The sequence below is a fragment of the Mustelus asterias genome, chromosome 18, assembly GCF_964213995.1.
Source record: "Mustelus asterias chromosome 18, sMusAst1.hap1.1, whole genome shotgun sequence".
NCBI classification, from domain to species: Eukaryota; Metazoa; Chordata; class Chondrichthyes; order Carcharhiniformes; family Triakidae; genus Mustelus; species Mustelus asterias.
Genome location: NC_135818.1, coordinates 80,655,332 through 80,678,403, shown reverse-complemented (window position 1 = coordinate 80,678,403; position 23,072 = coordinate 80,655,332). Strand labels below are relative to the sequence as shown.

At 46.3% G+C, this 23,072-nt stretch overlaps 1 protein-coding gene across 2 annotated transcripts in view; it reads right to left on the bottom strand.

Moving 5' to 3' along the window:
- Positions 1 to 23,072, bottom strand: part of adck1 (aarF domain containing kinase 1) — a 490,953-nt gene that overhangs the window by 131,875 nt on the left and 336,006 nt on the right. For both annotated transcript variants that reach the window (XM_078234382.1, XM_078234384.1), the window contains exon 9: positions 4,930 to 5,079. In XM_078234382.1, coding sequence (XP_078090508.1) covers positions 4,930 to 5,079 — 150 coding nt within the window. The remainder of the gene's footprint in view (positions 1 to 4,929; positions 5,080 to 23,072) is intronic.

Here is a 23,072-nt window from a genome sequence, read left to right as displayed (position 1 = left end):
AAAAGGACATTTACATGATCCACGACCCGCCCACTACGATTCCCATGGCGGGCAGGATGGGAAAATTCTGCCCTTTATCTTCTGTGCTATTATTTTATGTAATCTCATGCTTGTTTTCAGATCCTCCTAGAGCAACATCCCTCCCCATCTCTGGAACCTCATACAACCTTATCCCCCATATCCTCAAGATCCTTGTTTTCCATCAATTCTGGCCTGTTGTCCATCAAAGCGCCAATGGAGCCCCTTTTTCAGCTCCAAAATTCACTCCCTAATCTCCTTCCAAGCCTCTCCCTGTTCTCCTCCTTTTCAACATTCCTTAACTGAAGTAACACTGCTCTTGCATTGTCCCTCTCTGACTAAAGCTTTAGTTGCCTTTTTATTTGTTCATTTACACGATGTGGGTGTCGCTGGCTAAGCCAGCATTTATTGCCTTTCCCTAATTACCTCCCCTAATTTTTCTTTATGGGACTTGCTGTCAAATTTTCAATAGAATCCTACAGTGCAGAAGGAGGCCCATTGAACCTGCCCTAACACTAATTCCACCCAGGCCCTATTCCCATAACCCCACGTATTTACCCTGCTAATCCCCGGACACGAAGGGGCAATATAACATGGCCAATCCACCCTAACCCACACATCTTTGGCATCCGGTTTGATAATGATAGGATGCAAGACTGGGCGGTGAAGTGGCAGATGGACTTCGACCCGGATAAATGTGTAGTGGTCCATTTTGGCAGGTCAAATGGGATGAAGGAGTATAATATCAAGGGTAAGACTCTTAGCAGTGTAGAGGATCAGAAGGACCTTGGGGTCCGGGTCCATAGGACTCTTAAATCGGCCTCGCAGGTAGAGGAGGTGGTTAAGAAGGCGTATGGTGTGCTGGCCTTCATCAATCGAGGGATTGAGTTTAGGAGTCGGGAGATAATGATGCAGCTTTATAAGACCCTCGTCAGACCCCACTTGGAGTACTGTGCTCAGTTCTGGTCGCCTCATTACAGGAGGGATGTGGAAATTATTGAAAGGGTGCAGAGAAGATTTACAAGGATGTTGCCTGGATTGGTTGGCATGCCTTATGAGGATAGGTTGAGGGAGCTCGGTCTTTTCTCCTTGGAGAGACGAAGGATGAGAGGTGACCTGATAGAGGTGTACAAGATGTTGAGAGGTATAGATCGGGTGAATTCTCGGAGGCTTTTTCCCAGGACTGAAATGGCTGTTACGAGAGGACACAGGTTTAAGGTGCTGGAGAGTAGGTACAGAGGAGATGTCAGGGGTAAGTTTTTCACTCAGAGGGTGTTGGGTGAGTGGAATCGGCTGCCGTCAGTGGTGGTGGAGGCAAACTCGATAGGGTCTTTTAAGAGACTTCTGGATGAGTACATGGGATTTAATGGGATTGAGGGTTATAGGTAAGCCTATATATAACCCTAGGTAGGTAGGGACATGACCGGCGCAACTTGTGGGCCGAAGGGCCTGTTTGTGCTGTATTTTTTCTATGTTCTATGTTCTATATTCTATGCTCCTGTAAAAGATTTTGCTATGTTAAAAGTGCTTCTAAATTCAAGTTGTTATGCTACATCTGGCAGATGAGACATTAAACGAAGGCCAAATCTGTTTGCTCGGGTGGATGTAAACAATCCCATGGCAGCATACTTAACGGTGGCACAGTGGTTAGCACTGCTGCCTCACATCCCCAGGGACCCAGGTTTGATTCCCAGCTTGGGTCACTGTCTGAGTGAGTTTGCACGTTCTCCCCGTGTCTGCATGGGTTTCCTCCAGGTGCTCTGGTTCCTCCCACAGTTCAAAGATGTGCGGGTTAGTTTGATTGGCCATGCTAAATTGCCCCTTTGTGTGTCCCGGGATGAGTAGGTTAAGGGATTCGCGGGGAAAATATGTGGGGTTATGGGGATAGGGTCTGGGTGGGATTGTTATCGGTGCTGGTTCGATGGGCCAAGAGGCCTCCTTCTGCACTGTAAGGATTCTATGATTCTATGAAGAGCAGGGGAGATCTCTCCGGTGTCCTGGGCACTATTTAGCCCTCAATCAACATTACAGAAACAGATTATCACATTGCTGTTTTTGGGAACGTAGTTGCTGCTTTTCCTACATTACCACAGTGACTACTCTTCAAAAGTACTTCATTGGCTGTATAGTTCTTTGGAACGTCCAGGAGTAGTGAAAATCGCAATATAAATGCAAGTTTTTTTCCTGATTGTTGATACCTGTGTGTAATTTTATTTTTCTTTCAGAGGATGTGGATGATACCGGCAAGGTCAGCATTTGGTGCCCATCCCTAACTGCCCTGGAGAAAGTGGCGGTGAGTCACCTTTTTGAGCCACACAGTCCTTCTGGTGCATGTTCACACAGCATACTGCTTGGAAGGGAGTTCCAGGATTTTTGGCATGGTGGCACAGTGGTTAGAACTGCTGCCTCATACGCCAGGGACCCAGGTTCAATTCTGGCACTGGGTGAGTGTGTGGAGTTTGCACGTTCTCCCCGTGTCTGCGTAGGTTTCCTACGGGTGCTCCGGTTTCCTCCCACAATCCAAAGATGTGCAGGTCGATTGGCCATGCTAAATTGCCCCTTAGTGTCAGGGGGAGTAGCAAGGTAAATACGTGGAGTGACAGGGATAGGACCTGTGTGGGATAGTTGTCGGTGCAGGCTCAGTGGGCAGAATGGCCTCCTTCTGCACCGTAGCGATTCTATGATTCCATTTGATGATTCTATGATTTTAATCCAGTGACAACATAGAAATGGCAATAAAGTTCCAAGTCAGGATGGCATGTTGCTTGCTGGGGGATTTGCAGATGGCGGTGTTCCCTTGCGTCTGCTGCCATTGTCCTTTTGAGTTGTAGAGGTCACAGGTTTGAAAGGTGCTGTTGAAGGAGCCTTGGTGGGTTGCTGCAGTGCATCTCGTAAATGGAATACAATGCTGCCACTGTGCGTTAGTGGTGGAGGGAGTGAACATCTAAGTTTGTGCGTGGGGTGTCAGTCAAGCGGAATGCTTTGTCCTCAATGATGTCAAGGTTCTTGAATGTTGTTGGAGCTGCACCCGTCCAGGCAGTATGATTGCCAGAATGTTGTCAGGCCTCATGAACTTTGCATTATCAAGTGGTTTCAGCAATTCCCTGATATTGAGTGGAGTGAGTCAAATTGGTTGAAGACGGGCATCTGTGATGCCGTGGACCTCGGGAGGAGGCTGAGATCGATCATCCACATGGTACTTCTGACGGAAGATGGTTGTAAATGCTTCAACCTCCCCTTTCACAGTGATATGCTGGGCGCCCACCTCACTGAGGATGGGGATATTTATGAAACCTCCCCCTCCTACTGCTTGCTTAATTGTCAGCCATTTATGACTGGATGGAGCAGGACTGCAGAGCTCAGATCTGACGACTGGTTGTGGGCCCGCTTAGTTCTGTCTGTTGTGTGTTGCTTCTGCTGTTCGAAATGCAAGTGAATGGCTTTGTACAACCTGTGTTCACCAGGTGAGCTGTTTTAGCTATGCTTAATGCTGCCCCTGGCATGCAATCCTGCACTCTTCATTGAATCAGGGCTGATCCCTAGGATTAATGATAGAACAGGGGAATATGTCGGGCCAAGAGGTTACAGATTGTGGTTCAATACGGTTCTGCTGCTGTTGATGGCCCATAGAGCCTCAAGAATCCCCAGTCTCGAGTTGCTAGATTCTGGCTCTATCCCACACAGCATGGTGGTAGTGCCACACAACACAATGGAGGGTACGCTCAGTGTGAAGGGAGGACTTCACCTTCACAAGGGCTGAGGGTGGTCACCCCTACCTATAATTTCATGGACACTGTTGTGAAGCTGAGTTTGTAAAGATGTAAAGAATGTTTGTAAAGATGTAAAAGAATTGTAAAAACTGCCAGAGGGAAAAACAGTGCGTGGTCCCTTTAAAAGCTGGTTTTGTGTTCAATGCTGGGATGTTTAAAATGTAGGTATACAGAGTACGCAGATTGCAACATTTGTTGCAGAGACAAAAACATCAGGGTTGCCTTGGTAACAGGCTTTGTGGGTTTTTTGCATTCTGACAGCCTATCAGTTTAAAGAGATCAGGTTATCAGGAACCTATCAAATTTGAATTTTCTGTTGTTGCAAATCTGAGTTATAAAAAGAGGAACTCAACTACCTGCCAGCAGTTCAACTGAGAGTCAGCCCGAACAGAAGGACATCTCGAGGGCAGCTCTCCACTCTGCCAGCTAAAGAATTATCTCTGAAGAGAATTCTCCATCTATCTAACAAAAGGGTATCAAATCAGAAAGACCTTACAGACAGAGAAATCTACAGAAAAACTTGGAAAGCTCCTGAAAGCCATCAGACCTGGTTGTACATTTTCTTTGAGAGTGACTAAAATTCTGTTATTACTGTTTTGGTACAGAATGGTCCTTGTATTTATTTGAACAGCATTGCAGTCGAACCTTACTGTAATTAATGTGTCACTTGTTTAAAGTTCCGGTTGGTTAAATAAAATAAGTTGTTGATTATTCTCTTAAAGCGAGTGTCAGGTCTTTATGTTAATAAACCTCTAGACATTAATGTAGAACAGTTAACACCTTCCCAAACACTTTTATGAAGCGAGGTAAAGGGGATTAACCTCTGCGTCGTAACAACACTGAGCTACATAAGGAGATATGACCAAACGCTTGATGAAAGAGAGAGGTTTTAAGGAGTATCTTAAAGGGTAAAATGAGGCAGAGAGACATAAAGATTAATGGAGGGAATTCCAGTGGTTTGGGTTTAGGCAACTGAAGGCACTGCCACCAATGCTGAGGTGACCAAAATTCGGGATATGCAATATCCTGGATTACGCACATTAATTTGCATATCGGCCTTGAGTCTACAGCCTTGTGACATAGTCCTCGCTCACTCGGAAACACTGAGTTGCACCAAACATCAATATGAATCGGAGCCTACCTGATATAATCCATGGTCCAGCAAGACGATTTCAGCTTTGTTGGTTTGTGTGGACTTTCTCACCAGCACGTTGCCAGGATGTGGGTCACAGTGCACAAAGCCATTTACAAAGATCATTTCACTGTACAGCTCCCCCAGCTTTTGAGAAATCTGCAATACCAAAAAAAAATGCAAAATGTAACGAGGCTTAAATTTTTCTCATGTTCAATAAATACTTTCGCATCGGGTCAAACCCCTTCCTTCTGCTCGATGAGCCAAATGGCCTCCTTCTGCACTGTAGGGATTCTATGGTTCAAAGATACACTTCAATTGTGCCGAACATTTCTAAGTTTATTTATTTGTGTCACAAGTAGGCTTACATTAACACTGCAATGAAGTGACTGTGAGAATCCCCTAGTCGCCGCACTCCGGCGCCTGTTCGGGTACACTGAGGAAGAATTTAACATGGCCAATCTACGTAATCAGCACGTCTTTCGGATTGTGGGAGGAAACTGGAGCGCCCGGAGGAAACCCACATAGATGCAAGGAGACCGTGCAGACTCCGCACAGACAGCGACCCAAGCCGGGAATTGAACCCGGGTCCCTGGCGCTGTGAGGCAGCAGTGCTAACCACTGTGCCATCATGCCACCCTAGATATTGTACATGTCTAGAGTAAGAGGCACACCAGAAAGCCCAAGAATAATGAACAATATGGAATGAGCTGCTAGAGAAAGTGGTTGAGACAGGTTCAATAGTACCTTTTAGAAAGCATTTGGATAAGTACATGGATGGGAAAAGATTAGAGGGATATGGGCCAAACGTGGGCAATTAGGTTGAGCTGGGAGGGCACCATGGTCAGCATGGACCGGTTGGGCTGAAAGGCCAGTTTCCGTGCTGTATTGTTCAATGACTCTAATAAAAAATCAGGTTATCAACCTGAAATTTCCATCACATGACTTATCATATCCAACAGCCCTCACAGTAGATCATCCTTTTCTATCCATCTCTAATACTTATCTAACCAATAAATAAAGGTGTTCAAAGAAATTGGGGGGGGTGGGGAAAGAAAACATTTGAATACCCCCCGTAACTTTAGTGTGAGAGACTCCATGGTGATCCTGCAAGGTTGACAACACTATTCGAAAATATTAATGGGCCCAATTTTAACGCTGGGCAAGTTGATGGGTTTTGAATGGGTTAAAATCTCACCCAGCGGAATGAGTTTGCAAAGCAGGACTGCTCAGAAAGACACCCAAGTCCCAAGCAGACTGACATCTTTTGGCATCGTCACTTATGTCAGTACAAAGCACTACGTCAGCAGAAACACTAATTGAAAGGCAGCGCTCCAACTGTGCAGGCCCCTAACTTTAGGCAATGTCATGGTCACATCTCACACACGTTCTCGGCTCAGAGTCAGCACTTTTCACTCTTGGTTTGAGACTGCAATTAAATGCTGACCTCAACACATGCCTTTGAGCGGTTGGAAAATAAGGAGGAGGAGGAGGAGGGAGCAGGAAAATGATGATTTTTCTTAGGGAGCTGTCCAGTATTCCATTCGTGCAGACATGTCCATGAGACCCAGCTTCATGACTTGAAGAGAGGTGATAGTTGTCAAAGCTTGTGGTTATAGGCTGTGTGTGCCTGTATCAATCTAAATTATATTAAGAATGTGTTCCAATCGTAGAGAATCCTTTTTTTAAAAAATTGATAGTTGCAAGGATGATACCTGATATGAGTAGTGCATATATTGCAAAAACAAAAGGGTAATACGGCAGCACTGTGGTGAGCACTGCTGCCTCACTTCAGGGACCCAAGTTCAATTCTGGCCTTGGGTAACTATCTGTGTGGAGTTTGTATGTTCTCCCCATGTCTGCATGGGTTTCAAGAACAAAGAATAAAGAACAGTACAGCACAGGAACAGGCCCTTCGGCCCTGCAAGCCTGCGCCAGTCACATCATTCTATCTAGACCAACCGCTTTTTCCCTCTATTCCCCGTCTGTTCATGTTGCTAACGTATCTGCCTCAACTACCTCACTTGGCAGTGCATTCCAGGCCCCCACCACCCTCTGTGGAAAAAACTTCCCCCGCACATCTCCACTGAACCTTTCCCCCCTTATCCTAAACTTGTGCCCCCTTGTAATTGCCATTTCTGCCCTGGGGAAGATTCCTCCGGGTGCTCCGGTTTCCTCCCACAGTCCAAAGATGTGCAGGTTAGGTGAATTGGCCGTGCTAAATTGCCCCTTTTTGTGGTTAAGAGGATTAACAGGGTAAATGCAATGGGGTTACAGGTTTACGGGGGGGGGGGGGGGGGGGGGCAGGCGGGTGCCTGGGTAAGGTGCTCTTTTGAAGAGTCGGTGCAGACTCGATGGGTCGAATGACCTCCTTCTGCACTGTAGGGATTATATGATTCTGTATATCAGGAAAGGTTGAACAGGTTGGGTCTCTGCTCTCGAGAAACCAAGGCTGAGGGGGTCGAATAAAAGTCTTTAAAATTATGAAAGGTTTCGATAGAGTGGATGCAGAAAGAATGTTTCCCCTTGTGGAGAAAAGCAGAACTACAGGCCAATATAAGACAACCACCGAGAAAGGGTTAGGACGGTAGATTTAGATGAGGAAAGATGGGAGGAGTGGAGTATTGACACTAAGAATAGACTGGCTGGGTCAAATGGCCTGTTTCTGTGCTGTATATCACATGTAACCCAATGACGACACACTCCAGTATCTGCCTGTTAAACAGGAATGTTAGCGGCTTCATTTAATGCCCCCCCTTCCCCAACCCCCCATTTTGTGGGTTGGAAACGGACACAACAAAAATACCATTTGATAGCGCAAAGACCCCTACCCAAACCCAGTGACGTGGAGATGCCGGCGTTGGACTGGGGTGGGCACAGTACATAGTCTCACAACACCAGGTTAAAGTCCGACAGGTTTATTTGGTAGCAGTGACATTAGTCGGGACTCTCTTTGTTGGTGGCCCCTAATGTCCCATTGAAATGAGAACAGGACCCATCTGAACATTGGGGAGAGGTCCTTGCTCCCATTTCTGACCTGGATTGTTATATCCCCTTGCCCCAATCAGTGCTTGTGATGTGTGAGCTTCGACTGTCACTTCTGGGTGGGGAGATTGGAGCTGCGAGGTTTTTCCAACATGAAAGTGTTGTGAAGTTAGCGTTTGTAAAATTATAAAACAATTGTAAAAATGCTAAGCATAGACAGCATTGCATGGTCTGTTTAACAAGGTTGTTTTTTCTGCTATACTTAGAGGGTTAAAAGCGATGCGGGTGTGCAGTACACAGAGAGCACAGGGTGAAACATTGTATCGCTAACCTAGACAGCAATTGCTGCCAAAGACAACAGGTTTTTGAATTTTAACCAATCAATTCGAAATTGGCATTTGAATAGCAGCAGCCTATCAGATTTGAATTTGATGTTTTGATAACCTGTAAACCAATCCTATTGTGGGGATTTTTGGTATGTCACCAGGGGTATAAAACCAGCTCCCAGCTCCAGAGAACTGCCAGACTGCACCTGCCGAGTAACAGCTTGCCTCAGCTCTCAGAGAAAGAGAGACAGACAGACAGACACACTGACAGCAACGGTCTGCCAGTGTAACAGCCACATTTATGTCTTAAAAGAAAGCCTCATCTCAATCGCAAAGGTAGCAACAGAAGATAGTGAAGGCAGAAGAAATCAAAAAAGAAGAGAGTGGATTCTGGAAGATGACAAACCCCTGATTGAAATTTGAGAGTGGCTAAAAATTCTAATATTTTCGTTAATGAGTGGGAATTGTAATTATCTAAACAGCATTCCATGTTTTATTCAGTTTGTTAATAATTTTGTTAACCTGTTTACTGCTAGTTAAATAAAATAAAGTGTTCCTGGTTGCTTTACAGAGTCTCAGGTAGTTATTTTGTTTGATCACTAAAAGTTGCTGCAGAGCAGATCGTACTCACTTGAACAGATTATGAAGGGAGGTACTTCTCTTTGAGTGTTAACCTTTCAAAGAACAATACAGCACAGGAACAGGCCCTTCGGCCCTCCAAGCCCGTGCCACTCCCTGGTCCAAACTAGACCATTCTTTTGTATCCCTCCATTCCCACTCCGTTCATGTGACTATCTTAAACGTTCCCAGTGTGTCCGCCTCCACCACCTTGCCCGGCAACGCATTCCAGGCCCCCACTGGTTCACTGTTAATTCTCAGAGATCAACCTCCCCTTGGTAACAAAAGCTTCAGGACTATTACATGTTGGTAACATCTTGAACAGCATAACCAACAGTCCTTAAAAGGACTGTTCCTGATTGGCACCCTGCCCAGGTCCATCTGTAGGCCACATGGACTGGCTGTGTCATTACAATGAGGTCTGAAGATGAATAGAGTTCAGTCTACATGCCTCTCTGATTTGGGATGTCTCGGTCACCTGTAGGATTATACTCAGTTTGTAGTGCTGACTGATTCAAGCCACATTTTTTTATAGGAGTAAATAATTTAGTCCCTCAAACCACTTCCACCATTTAATGAGAACACAGCTAATCTGTCCCTCACATTACGTTAGTGTGGTGTGGCGTTCCCGATGGTGGGGGAATCCAGAAGAATAGTTTGAGGATAAGGGGTAAACCTTTTAAGACTGAGGTGAGGAGAGATTTCTTCACCCTGAGGGTGGTGAATGTGTGGAATTCACTACCGCAGAAAGTAGTTGATGCCAAAATATTGCGTGATTTCAAGAAGAAATTAGATATAGCTCTTGGGGCTAATGGGATCAAGAGATACAGGGGGAAGGTAGGGTCAGGATATTGAATTTGATGATCAACCATGATCAAAATGAATGGCGGAACAGGCTCCAAGGGCCAAATGGCCTACACCTACTTCTAGTTTCTATGCGTGTTTACTCCAAGTCCATATCCATAGAATCCCTACAGTGCAGAAGGAAGCCACTTGGTCCATCGAGCCTGCACTGACAACAATCCCGCCCAGGCCCTATCCCCGTAACCCCACGTATTTACCCTGCTAATCCCCCGACACTAAGGAGGAATGGCCAATCAACCTAACCCACACATCTGTGGAGTGTGGGAGGAAACCGGAGCACCCGGAGGAAACCCATGCAGACACAGGGAGAACGTGCAAACTCCACACAGACAGTCACCCAAGGCCAGAATTGAAACTGGTTTCCTGGTGCTTGAGTGCTAACCACTTTGCTGCCCTAGTATGAAAGGAGTGTTGAAAGCTGGGAGGTGACATTGTTTCAATGCTTAACTAAATGACCTTAAGGTTGGGATTTTCTGGCTGCACTCACCCTAAGATCAGAAAATCCCACCCGAGGTCAACAGACCCTTGCATGGTTCGTGTCCCGCTGGCTACAATTCCCATGGCGGGCGGGACGGGAATGTTCCACCCTAACACTGCCTACCTACTCAATTGGATGTAGGAGATCCCACACTGATGTTCATAGAAGAACAGCAGCAGAAATAGGAATTGCCTGATCATTTATTCATTCCCAGCATATAGGATCTTGCCTTTCACAACTAGCTGCTGCTAAGTTTGTCTATACTGGAAAGTGCGTCAGAAGTAATGTCTTCTGTGAAATGCTCTGGCTTATCGTGTGGACATGATAACGCACTATCTGCATGAATACTTTATGATGTCAAGAAGGAAAGTATCTGGAAAAATTGATGAGCAGCAACGGTAAACCCTACTTAACTTATTTTCAGCAAGCATGCAACCTTTGGAACAGTAAGTGGGCCGCATGTGACTACACAGAAATGGGAGCCATCTTGTAAAGTACATAAAAATAAGATCCATCTACAAAGAAAGTGAAAGCCCTCTCCTGAATGCAAAAGGCAGGCCGCTTAAATGCGAGAGCACCCCCATATAATGGCACCCACCATATATAGTAAAGTAAGATTTCACCTTACATCAAGTAAAACAAAGCCTCGCTGGCTGCTGTGTTCCCTTCCTTTCCCCCTCCTTTTCCTGTTCTGGAACATTCAGCTCCTTGCGGTTCTTGGCCCTGGAGGACTGGTCAAGAGTGTTTCTGATCAGTTTGAAAAGAAGCCTCTTGTTTGTCCAATACTCATCAATTGGTGCATAATCCATGATCACGTCCAGCCTTACAGCTTCCGAGATCTCCACTTCTGGTGACTGCGTTGAAAATCTGGAATTAACCTTCCCAAACCAAGCTCCCTCTTTTCAGACTCTCCTCCAAGGCTACCTATTTGGCCAAGCCATTGTTCACCTGCCCGGTGTCAAAATTGTTTGTGACCCTTCCCATGGAGAGCATTGGCATGTTTGGCAACATTAAATATGCGCTATAAACGCAACTTGTTCTCAAAGTTTTTACTGTGTGCAATCCTGGGCAGGTTGAACGAGTGCAAGTTGAAACCAGTACTAAGCACAAACACAAAGAAAAATAGAACCTGGAGGGTCTTCTGTTGGCCAAATAACAGGAACTCATAGGACAGAAAAGTAAAGCAAAAACTATCATCTTCCACAAGAAGAGAAAGATTCATCACAATGACAATGACAAGGGCGGCACGGTGGCACAGTTGTTCACAGCGCTGCCTCACAGCGCCAGGGACCCAGGTTCAATTCCCGGCTTGGGGCACTGTCTGTGCGGAGTCTGCACGTTCTCCCCGTATCTGCATGGGTTTCCTCCGGGTGCTCCAGTTTCCTCCCACAGTCCAAAAGACATGCTGGTTAGGGTGCATTGGCTGTGCTAAATTCTCCCTCAGTGTACCCGAACAGGCACCGGAGTGTGGCGACCAGGGGATTTTTCACAGTAACTTCATTGCAGTGTTAATGTAAGCCTATTTGTGACACTAATAAATAAACTACATTTCTGGCAAAAAAAAGGCAGAAAAAGCAATCCTGCGGATGGGTCAGGAAACTCTCTGGAGATTCCAACTGGCATACCAGCTAAGACAGCTCGGCAAGTTCAGATGGTCCCTGAATTAGTTACACAGTGTGTGGAGAGGACCTGAAGGCAGCTCAATCTGCGGTTGCAGATGAAAATGATGACTTGTGAATTAATGTTTGGAATCAAGTAGCAGCACTGGTTTTAGGGTTAGGGTTAGGGAATTATCCTGTGATGAAGCATGTTTGTCAGTTAATTAGCTGATCAGTAAGTAAGGATTAAATCATATATTTTTAAAGCACACACGTAAGAAAAACATGTCGGACAACCCCATTTTGATGGCTGATTATGGGGATAGGGGAAACAGAAGGATAGCCAACCTGACATTCTGCTATTGCAAGCTGGTGTAACCTATCTTAAAGTTTAAAGTTTATTTATTAGTCACAAGCAATGCTTACATTAACACTGCAATGAAGTTACTGTGAAATTCCCCTAGTCGCCACATTCCGGCACCTGTTCGGGTCACTACACCTAACCAGCATGTCTTTCCGACTGTGGAGCACCCAGGGGAAACTCACACAGACACGGGGAGAATGTGCAAACTCCACACAGGCAGTGACTCAAGCGGGGAATCGAATCTGGGTCCCTGACGCTGTGAGGCAGCAGTGCTAAGCACTGTGCCACCGTGCTGCCGTTCTATCCTTCAGCCTCCCGTCTAGAAGGATAAGGGCAGTTGGTTTTTGGGAACAGCACCTCATTCCCCTCCAAGTTACACAACACCCTGACTGGAAATATATCATCATTTCATCATCATCGCTGGGTCAAAATCATGGAACTCAGTCCCTAACAGCACCATGGATGTACATACACCAGCAAAGACTACAGCGCTTCAAGGAAGGCTCCCAACCGACTTCTCAAGGGCAATTAGGGGTGGGCAATATATGCTGGCCTAACCAGCAACACCCACATAAAAACTAAAAAAGCTATGTGAAGTGGGATGGGTGTAGCAGGTTAAATAGCTAGAGTAAGCCTTTGTTAGGATGATATCTATCAGCAAGCCTGCGGTGGTAACAATGGCCGTACAAGATCATGCACAGCTAATAGAGAAAACACAATGATCGCTTGTGTGTGGCACGTCCAGAGTGTAATAAACAGCCCAGGACATCAAAGCCATGTACAACAAATGATCACAGCTAGCCTCACCAGCAAACGAGCTTGCAGCCGGAACTCTACCACATTGCCCTCCATGGAATTGGTGCGGGCGAGGGTCCAACAATGGAAATCTCCGTTGACCTCGGGCGGGAATTTCCGGTCTCGCCCGAGCAAGGTTGTAATATCATGCATGTCGACAACACACATAAAGAACATGATGACATGTCGTACCTACATTTGTCCCACATCATTAAATCGATAAAAGACACAACACACTGGAGGTTCTTGGGAATCGCGGCTGCTTCAGCAAGAGAACATGGCACACTTGTGACGTTCTTTAGTTCTTTTATCACATTGACTTGATTTAATAAAGATTTTCAGTATTTCCTAGTCTTGAAACTTGAATTAGATATAAAGGATATATAACAGTATCCTATAATATCCCCACATAAAAGCATGAGGGATATAAGACTATATCCTATACAAACTCAACAGGTGAGCACAGGTTGAGTCCTCATCATTACTCTTCACAGACTCAATGGGCCAAATGGTCTCCTTCTCTACTGTTACTATTTTGTGATGCTGTGATTCTATAGGGTGGCATTGGCGGAAGACTGAGAGCTGAGTGCCACCAACTCTTTTAACCAGATAGCAGGGTTGGGCGCAGAGAACCAAGCGGACACAAGAAAACAAGAGTTTCAGCATTGAACTCTTCCAACGTTCACTAGCATCAGAGCTTGGCTCAGGTGGAGCACTCACTTCACCTTAAATCATGGAGCCAAGCTCCACAGACTTGAAAATGCAATCTGTGTTGACAACTGTGGCACTGGGGGAGGGTGGGGGGTGGAGAGGTTGTTGGAGGGGCCATTTGTCTGATGGGAAGTTAGGCCAAAGCTCTGTTTACATGCTCAGGGTCCAGGCCAACATTAAACCAACATCACCAAAAAGTCAATTATCTGGTCACCCATAGAAAGCATTCTCTCTAGTTGTATCACAGCTTTGATGTGAAGATGCCGGCGTTGGACTGGGGTGGGCACAGTAAGAAGTCTCACAACACCAGGTTAAAGTCCAACAGGTATATTTGGTAGCATAAGCTTTCGGAGCGCTGCTCTTTCATCACCTGGTGCAGCGGGGCAGCGCTCCAGAAGCTCGTGCTACCAAATAAACCTGTTGGACTTTAACCTGGTGTTGTGAGACTTCTTACTGTGTATCAAAGTTTGGTATGGCTCCTGCTCTGACCAAGACCGCAAGAAACTACAAAGGGTCGTGAATGAAGCCCAGTCCATCACGCAAACCAGCCTCCCATCCATTGACTCCGTCTACAATTCCCGCTGCCTCAGAAAAGCAGCCAGCATAATTAAGGACCCCACGCACCCTGAACATTCTCTCTTCCACCTTGTTCCGTCAGGAAAAAGATACAAAAGTCTGAGGTCACGTACCAACTGACTCAAGAACAGCTTCTTTCCTGCTGCCACCAGACTTTTGAATGGACTTATCCCGCACTAAGTTGATCTTTCTCTACACCCTAGCTATGACTGTAACACTACATTCTGCACTCTCTCCTTTCCTTCTCTTTGAACAGTATGCTTTGTCCATATAGCGCGCAAGAAACAATACTTTTCACCGTATACTAATACATATGACAATAATAAATCAAATCAAACCCATTCATCAGCTGTTTGTAGGATCTTGACATGCATAAGTAGCTGCCACATTCACCCACAATAGGTACACTTCAGAAGTATACACAGCAGAAATTCTCCAACCTCACCCACGACCGGGATTCTCCGATCCCGCTGCAGCGACCGTTCTCACTGGCAGTGGTAGCGGGCGTCCAGGAAGGGAGAATTCCAGCCCACTTCATTGACTTTGGAGCTCTGGGACAGCCTGAGGGAGTGAGATACAAAGGCAAGCCTTAATTTCACAGTCGCTCTGGAGATGTCGCCTAATTGAATTTCCTCAATGAAGAGCAGAATCAGGAATGTTATCAGAGCGGCCAGATGGATTTAACTTTCGACAGTGCCAGCTCTCTCAGGGCTCAGTAAAAGGCAATCTAGAGAGTGTTTCATATTCACAGGCGTATTCGACCAATGTTTCCCAGTTGACACTGTTACAGCTGAGCTCACACAACTAACACCACAATTTACACAACTGCAACTGGTACATCTACAATAAACACTACTCCAATTGGCACGACTACAGCTGGCCCTATTATAGTTAATACAATTTTTTTCAATTCATTTCATGGGATGTGGCATTGCTGGCTGGGGCAGCATTTAATAATAAGTGGCCATTTCAGAGGGCATGTAAGAATCAACCATCTGAATTCACATGCAGGCCAGACCAGGTAAGGATGGCAGATTTCCTTCCCTAAAGGTCATTACCGAACCAGATGGGTTTTTATGACAATTGACAATGGTTTCATGGTCATCATTAGACTTTTAATTCCTTCACTGAATTCAAATTTCACCATCGGCCGTGGTGAATTATTCTGGGTTTCTGGATAACTCGCCCCGTGACAATGCCACCATTCCACCACCTCCTCCTCATTGCAACTGCAGCAGTTCCACTTCTGAAGTTGAAGGTTACAATGCGTTAAAGCAAGTAACTATTCTTGTTGTGGAATACCAGGCCGCAACATTTTGGTTTCATGGTCAATTGAAAATATAAGTGTCAATTTATACAATGACTGATCAACAATTTCAGAAAAAACTGGCAGGCCAAAGAATTTACAATGTTCACAGTATCAGATTTGCAGGTGACACAATCCTGGGGATGGGGTGGGGTGAGGTGGTGGGGGGAGGGTGAGATGTGAGGAGGATACAGAGATGCTTTGGTCAGGCTATGGCCAGAGTGATTTGGAAAAGCTGAGTGAGTAGGCAAGTGCGCTGGATAAATGTAAGGTTATCCAGTTTGGATGCAAAAAAAAAACATGAAGGTACAGGAGTTGCGTTAAATGCGTTTTGCAAAAATAAACTTCATCATAGAGTCCCACAGTGCAGAAGGAGGCCATTCGGCCTATTGAGTCTGCACCGACCACAATCCCACCCAGGCCCTATCCCCATAATCCCATGCATTTACCCTAGCTAGTCCCCCTGACACTAAGGGGCAATTTAGCATGGCCAATCCACCTGAGCTGCACATCTTTGGATGTGGGAGGAAACCGGAGCACCCGGAGGAAACTCACGCAGACACGGGGAGAATGTGTAGACTCCGCACAGTCACCCAAGCCGGGAATCAAACCCGGATCCCTGGCGTTGTGAGGCAGCAGTGCTAACCACTGTGTCGCCTCATAAACTTGTATTTACACAACATCTTATGAAGCAGTCAGGATATTTGACATCCAATGTATTGTTCCCAAAGTGCAGTCACCATCGAGCAGACAAAATAACACAGCAAGATCCCACAAGCAACAGCGCTGATTGCCCAAACAATCTTTCTTTTAATTTTTGGTCGAGAGATGATTGTTCTTGCTCTTCCAATAGTGCCTTCAGATCTTTTACAATCCACCTGATGGAAATGCACTTATTAATCATAGAAATCATAGAAACCCTACAGTACAGAAAGAGGCCATTCGGCCCATCGAGTCTGCACAGACCACAATCCCACCCAGACCCTACTCCCATATCCCTACATATTTTACCCACTAATCCATTAATATTTACCCATTAATATTACCTCAATAAAATATATTTCCAAATACAGTCTACCAATGGCAACACACACAAATCCTAAATCTCGACTCCATGGATATATTGTGCCAGTTAAAATAAGAAGCTCACCATGTAGAAACTGACAGCCATTGGAACCTTGATTCCAGCCCTGGGAGAATCCCGGGAGCACCTTTTGGGAACCTGGTCACCTTCCGGACCACCGGCAAATATACCTGGAGTTCTGTCATTTAATTTTTGTTCCATGGGTTGTGCATAAGGGCAGCATTTGTTGCCCATCCCTAATTGTCCTTGAACTGAGTGGCTTGCTAGGCCATTTCAGAGGGCAGTTAGGCATCAACCACATTGTTGTGGATCTGGGTCACAAGTAGGCCAGACCAGGTAAGGACGGCAGATTTCCTCCCCCAACAGGGACATGAATGAACAGATGGGTTGTTACAACAATCAATATATTGACGATTCCCCCAGCTGCCATGGTGGGATTTGAACCTGAGGCTTCCATAGCATTAGCCTGGATTTCTGAATTACTATCCAGTGGCATTACCACTACACCACCTCTCCACATAGAAGTCCCATTAACAATAGGCCACAATGGCCTAGAAATTCACTGATGCTACCAGTGTCTTTAGACTAGATTCAGTGACATACAGTGATGTACTGACAACAAGTCAGGTACCTGGGCAGTAACACAAAGAGGGAACAATGAATATGGCTGCTACATGGCCCCTCTAGAGTTTGACTAAAAGACAGTGAATGGGCAATGATTCAGTGCATTACTTGGAACAGATGTGTCGTTGTGTCATGTGGAGTTGACCGTGTTGTCTGGCAGCTGTGTGAGAAATTTAGAGTATAATAGATGTAAGTGGAAGAGGAGGGTTACAACATTTCTTACTAAATCCAGGCAACATTCTTTACAAGGATGTTGCCTGGATTGGGGGGCATGCCTTATGAGGATAGGTTGAGGGAGCTTGGTCTCTTCTCCCTGGAGAGACGAAGGATGAGAGGTGACCTGATAGAGGTTTACAAGATGTTGAGGGGTCTGGATAGGGTGGACTCTCAGAGGCTATTTCCAAGGGCTGAAATGGTTGCTACGAGAGGACACAGGTTTAAGGTGCTGGGGGGTAGGTACAGGGGGGATGTCAGGGGTAAGTTTTTCACTCAGAGGGTGGTGGGTGAGTGGAATCGGCTGACGTCGGTGGTGGTGGAGGCAAACTCGTTGGGGTCTTTTAAGAGACTTCTGGATGAGTACATGGGATTTAATGGGATTGAGGGCTATAGATAGGCCTAGAGGTGGGGATGTGATCGGCGCAACTTGTGGGCCGAAGGGCCTGTTTGTGCTGTGACTTTCTATGTTCTATGTTCTAAATGAAGATTGTGTAAATTCTCACTCGGACCAGTGAGAAACATGCGAGAGAAAAATGAAAGGATAAAGAGTCAAGTGATATTGAAGCTACAACTATTGGCTGTGTGGCATTTGCACATTCTCCCCATTTCTGCGTGGGTTTCCTCCGGGTGCTCCGGTTTCCTCCCACAGCCCAAAGATGTGAGGGTTAGGCTGATTGGCCATGCTAAATTGACCCTTAGTGTCAGGGGGATTTGCAGGGTAAATATTGGGGTTATGGGAACAGGGCCTGGGGGGATTGTGGTCGGTGCAGACTCGATAGACCGATTGGCCTCTGTAACGACTTTTATCAGGCCATTGAGGTGGGCCTGTTAGAATATGAACCCCCTGATTAAGGGCCAAATTGATGGGCCAATCAGGAAGCCTTTTGCTTTGTACTTAAGCAGCAGGAATGCCAGTTCCTCTGGGACTCCTTGTGTAGGCAGCTAACTGAAAGCACTCGGTATGCTGCTGTCAGACTCGTAAATAAAGGGATTTTGGTGAAGGGACTTCTGCCTACGAGGACTTATTCCAGCCTCCTTCTGCACTGTAGGGATTCTATTACTCTGAATTACGATAGCCACCCCCTCCATTTATGATGACCCGGTGCTAATTGTCTTTCAGTTCTTGACAAGGGTCACGGTGGGAGGTGTGCGGCCTGCAAATAAATCAGATTCTTCCCTCTTTCATTTCCTTCACCAGTATGAAGGGGTCGCTCAATGTAAGAGCAGGTGAGAATGAAAGAAGATAAAATGCCTGGGCACTGACAAGTTCATGCCTGTGGAATACAGAAAGATGATCAAGGGCATCTCTAACCACCAAAGAGCAGAGTGTACAATTATTCCCACAGTCCGAATGTATGTCTGGGACAATAAAACAGCCAGTGGCCATCGCTTGCTGATAGATGTTCTGCTGTCATGTCCCAGGGATCGGCAGCTCCTGTGTGGCAGGACATCGGAGAGTTCTGGCCTCTCTGTTATTGGATACGAAGAAAAAAGACTGCATTTCTATAGCACCTTGCACCACCTCAGGACATCCCAAAATGTTTTAAATACCTTTTAAATTCAAAACAGATGAGCAGAAACGTTAGGCAGAATTTTGCTGGCGGAGAGGCCCAAAGAATTCCTTTAGTGTTCCTCCCGCTGTCCTCCCAGCCTTTCCGAAATTTCACATGTGGCAGGTAAGGCCCAGGGCGGCCTGCCCTCCCTTAAAGTTAAAGTTTATTTATTAGTCACAAGTAGGCTTACATTAACACTGCAATCAAGTTACTGTGAAAATCCCCTAGTCGCCACACTCTGGCGCCTGTTCAGGTACACTGAGGGAGAATTTAGCACGGCCAAGGCACCAGCACGTCTTTCGGACTGTGGAAGGAAACCGGAGCACCCGGAGGAAACCCACGCTGACACAGGGGAGAATGAGCAGACAGTGACCCGAGCCGGGAATCGAACCCCAGGTCCCTGGCGCTGTGAGGCAGCAGTGCTAACCACTGTGCTACCCTTGTCTAAATCATAGTGAAGCCTCACATTCCCATCAGGTTTCATGTTTGTCAGCAGACTTGGAAACAATCGCTTGCCCATCCAAATCATTGATGTATATTGTAAATAGCTAGGGCCCAAGCACTGATCCTGTAGGGCCCCACTAGTCACTATCAGCCACTCTGAGAAAGACTCATTCATTCCTACGCTGCCAGGCAAGTTGGTGGAGGCGGACACACTGGGAACGTTTAAGACTTATCTAGATAGCCACATGAACAGAGTGGGAATGGAGGGATACAAAAGAATGGTCTAGTTTGGACCAGGGAGCGGCACGGGCTTGGAGGGCCGAAGGACCTGTTCCTGTGCTGTATTGTTCTTTGTACTCTCTGTTTCCTGTCTGCTAACCAATTCTCAATCAGTGCAATATATTACCCCAATTCCATACGCTTTAATTTTGCACACTAACCTCTTATGTAGGACTCTATCAAAAACTTTCTGAAAATCCAAATACACCACATCTACTGGTTCTCCCTTACCTAGTTTGCCAGTTACAAAAGCTCCAGTATGTTTGTCAAACATGATTTCACTTTCAAAGATCCATATTGATGTTGTATAATCGTGTTGATATTTTCCAAGTGTCCTGTTACCACATTCTCATTACACCGCACCCCGCGCTCACCCCGCACCCACCAGCGTCCACCAAGCCTGCCCGCTTTGATGCACCCTCTGCCACTGACCTCTCCATCAATATCTCCACCTCCCAAACTGCTCTGGGACGCGCCTTCCTTCCCTGTTGTGAACATATTCTACTTAATGTTCCTTGGGGTATTAAATGATTATGAGGCGTCTGTGATCAGGGGGGGAATGCATTCCCTGTCGACCCTTTGGATGGTGGATAAATCCTACCCATCCTTTCAGTGAAATCTATGGAAGACTCCTTAGGGAGTCATTAGTATTGATTCATTCAGAAAGATAGCAGATTTCTTTCAGAGAGAAACATTTTGGGATACAGTTTATGGATAATTTGATATGTGCTAAGTGTAACGTGCTTGAGAGGGGCAGCTGACTTTGGACCCATGGTTCCCAACACCCTCCGCCACCTCATGTCATGTTTGGTCTGTTCTTGATTAATTCATCGAGCTTGATTGCTACGAATAGTCATCATTTTTTAGTCTGCGTTACCGTTCTCAGGGAAGGAGGAGGAGAGGCGAATGAACACAGAATGGATATCAAGATGACAAGTTCCCATTTTGCAGCATTAACAATCCTTCCAATTTAATCAGCTGTCTGCCAACAAGCGTGAGGAAATGTCACCAGGCAGTGCACAGGAGAGAGTGACTTTCAGGTGATTAAAACGACTTTGTGTCCACAATCTGATTGATTGTAACGCACAACAAAAGCCCCGCCCCAGAACACAATGGCAAAGCTTCACTGTGCAGCATCCCCGTATCAATGGGGCAATGTTATCGGCACATCAATCAGGTCCGAGTTCACATTGCTCTTCTATACAGCATCGATTACAAACTGCTATCTCATTCAAACCACAAGTCACATAGCAACACGAATATATGGGGCAGTGAGTGGATCCCGGGCAGCGAGTGGATCCTGGGCAGTGAGTGGATCTGGGGCAGTGAGTGGATCCTGGACAGTGAGTGGATCCTGGGTAGTGAGTGGATCCTGGGCAGTGACTGGATCTGGGGCAGTGCGTGGATCCGGGTTAGTGAGTGGGTCTGGGTTAGTGAGTGGGTCCCAGGCAGTGAGTGGATGCCAGGCAGTGAGTGGATCCCAGGCAGTGAGTGAATTTGGGTTAGTGGGTGGATCCCAGGCAGTGAGTGGATCCCGGTCAGTGAGTGGATCCCGGGCAGTGAGTGGATCCTGCCAGGGCAGCGAGTGTATCCTGGGCAGTGAGTGGATCCGGGGCAGTAAGTGGATCCGGGGCAGTAAGTGGATCCGGGGCAGTAAGTGGATCCTGGGCAGTGAGTGAATCTGGGTTAGTGAGTGGATCCTGGGCAGTGAGTGGATCCCGGGCAGTGAGTGGATCCAGGGCAGTGAGTGGATCCAGGGCAGTGAGTGGATCCAGGGCAGTGAGTGGATCTCAGGCAGTGAGTGGTCCCGGGTAGTGAGTCGATCCGGGGCAGTGAGTGGATCCCGGGCAGTGAGTGGATCCCGGGCAGTGGGTGGATCCTGGGCAGTGAGTGACTCTGGGTTAGTGAGTGGATCTGGGTTAGTGAGTGGATCTGGGTTAGTGAGTGGATCTGGGCCAGTTGATGGATCACCAGTTGTGAGTGGGTCAGGGTAGAAAGTAGGTCTGAAGAACTGAGTGGATCACTGTAACCTCATGGCCTGGCATATTCCCCCATGTTGCCATTAGCACCAAGTTCAACCTTGGTTCAATGAAGAGAGCAGGAGGACCTGGCAGGAGCAGCACCTGGAAATGAGGTGTCAAGCTGGTGAAGCTGTAACACAGGACTACTCGTGTGTCAAATAGCATAAGCAGCAAGTAATAGTGGTATCAACGAGGCTTATGTTAGATGTGAGTGTTAAATAGGTGGCACAGTGGTTAACACTGCTGCCTCACAGCACCAAGGACCCGGGTTTGATTTCGCCCTTGGGTGACTGTGTGGAGTTTGCACATTCTCCCCATATCCACTTGGGTTTCCTCCGGGTGCTCCGGTATCCTCCCACAGTCCAAAGATGTGCAGGTTAGGTGGATTGGCTATGGTAAATATTTGGGGTTGTGCGGATAGGATGGAGGGGAGGGGCCTGTGTGGGATGCTCTTTAAGAGACTCAGGGCAGACCCGATGGCCTCGGATGGCTTTCTGCACTGTAGGGATTCTATGATATCAAAAATCCAGAAGGGTAACTTGGAACACCAGTTAGTAGTGGCGTATGTGCTTTATCTGGTATTATAGGAGGAACTCACTGAGGAAACAGTCCAGTCGTTGTGTTAATAATTAATAAGGAATATTTATTAATGTAAAAGAGAAACAAACACACACACAAGGTCTATAATACTCTACGACACTTCAGTACACTGGTGGCTATACACACATAATTTTACATGAAACCTATCCCCTAGTCCCCAAAACTCCCTTCACTCTCCTGAACTCTGAGACATTCTTTTTCCCAAACAGCATCAATACAAAGTTTTATTCATTCGTGGGACATGGGTGTTGCTGACTAGGCCAGCATTCATTACCCATCCCTGGTTGCCCTTGAAACTGAGCGCCTTGCTAGGTCATTTCAGAGGGCAGTTGAGAGTCAACCACATTGCTGTGGCTCTGGAGTCACATGTAGGCCAGGCCAGGTAAGGACAGCAGATTTCCTTCCCTAAAGGACATTAGTGAACCAGCTGGGTTTTTCCGACAATCGACAATGGTTTCATGGTCATCAGTAGATTCTTAATTCCAGATATTTTTTATTGAATTCAAATTCCACCATCTGCTGTGACGGGATTCGAACCAGGGTCCCCAGAACATTAGCTGAGTTGCTGGATTAATAGTCTATCAATAATATCACTAGGCCATCGCCTCCCCTTCTATGAGTTCTATGAGCTAAATCCAGCAAATAATTACCACATAATAAATAAAAGCAAAATAATGCGGATGCTGGAATCTGAAATCAAAAGAGAAGCA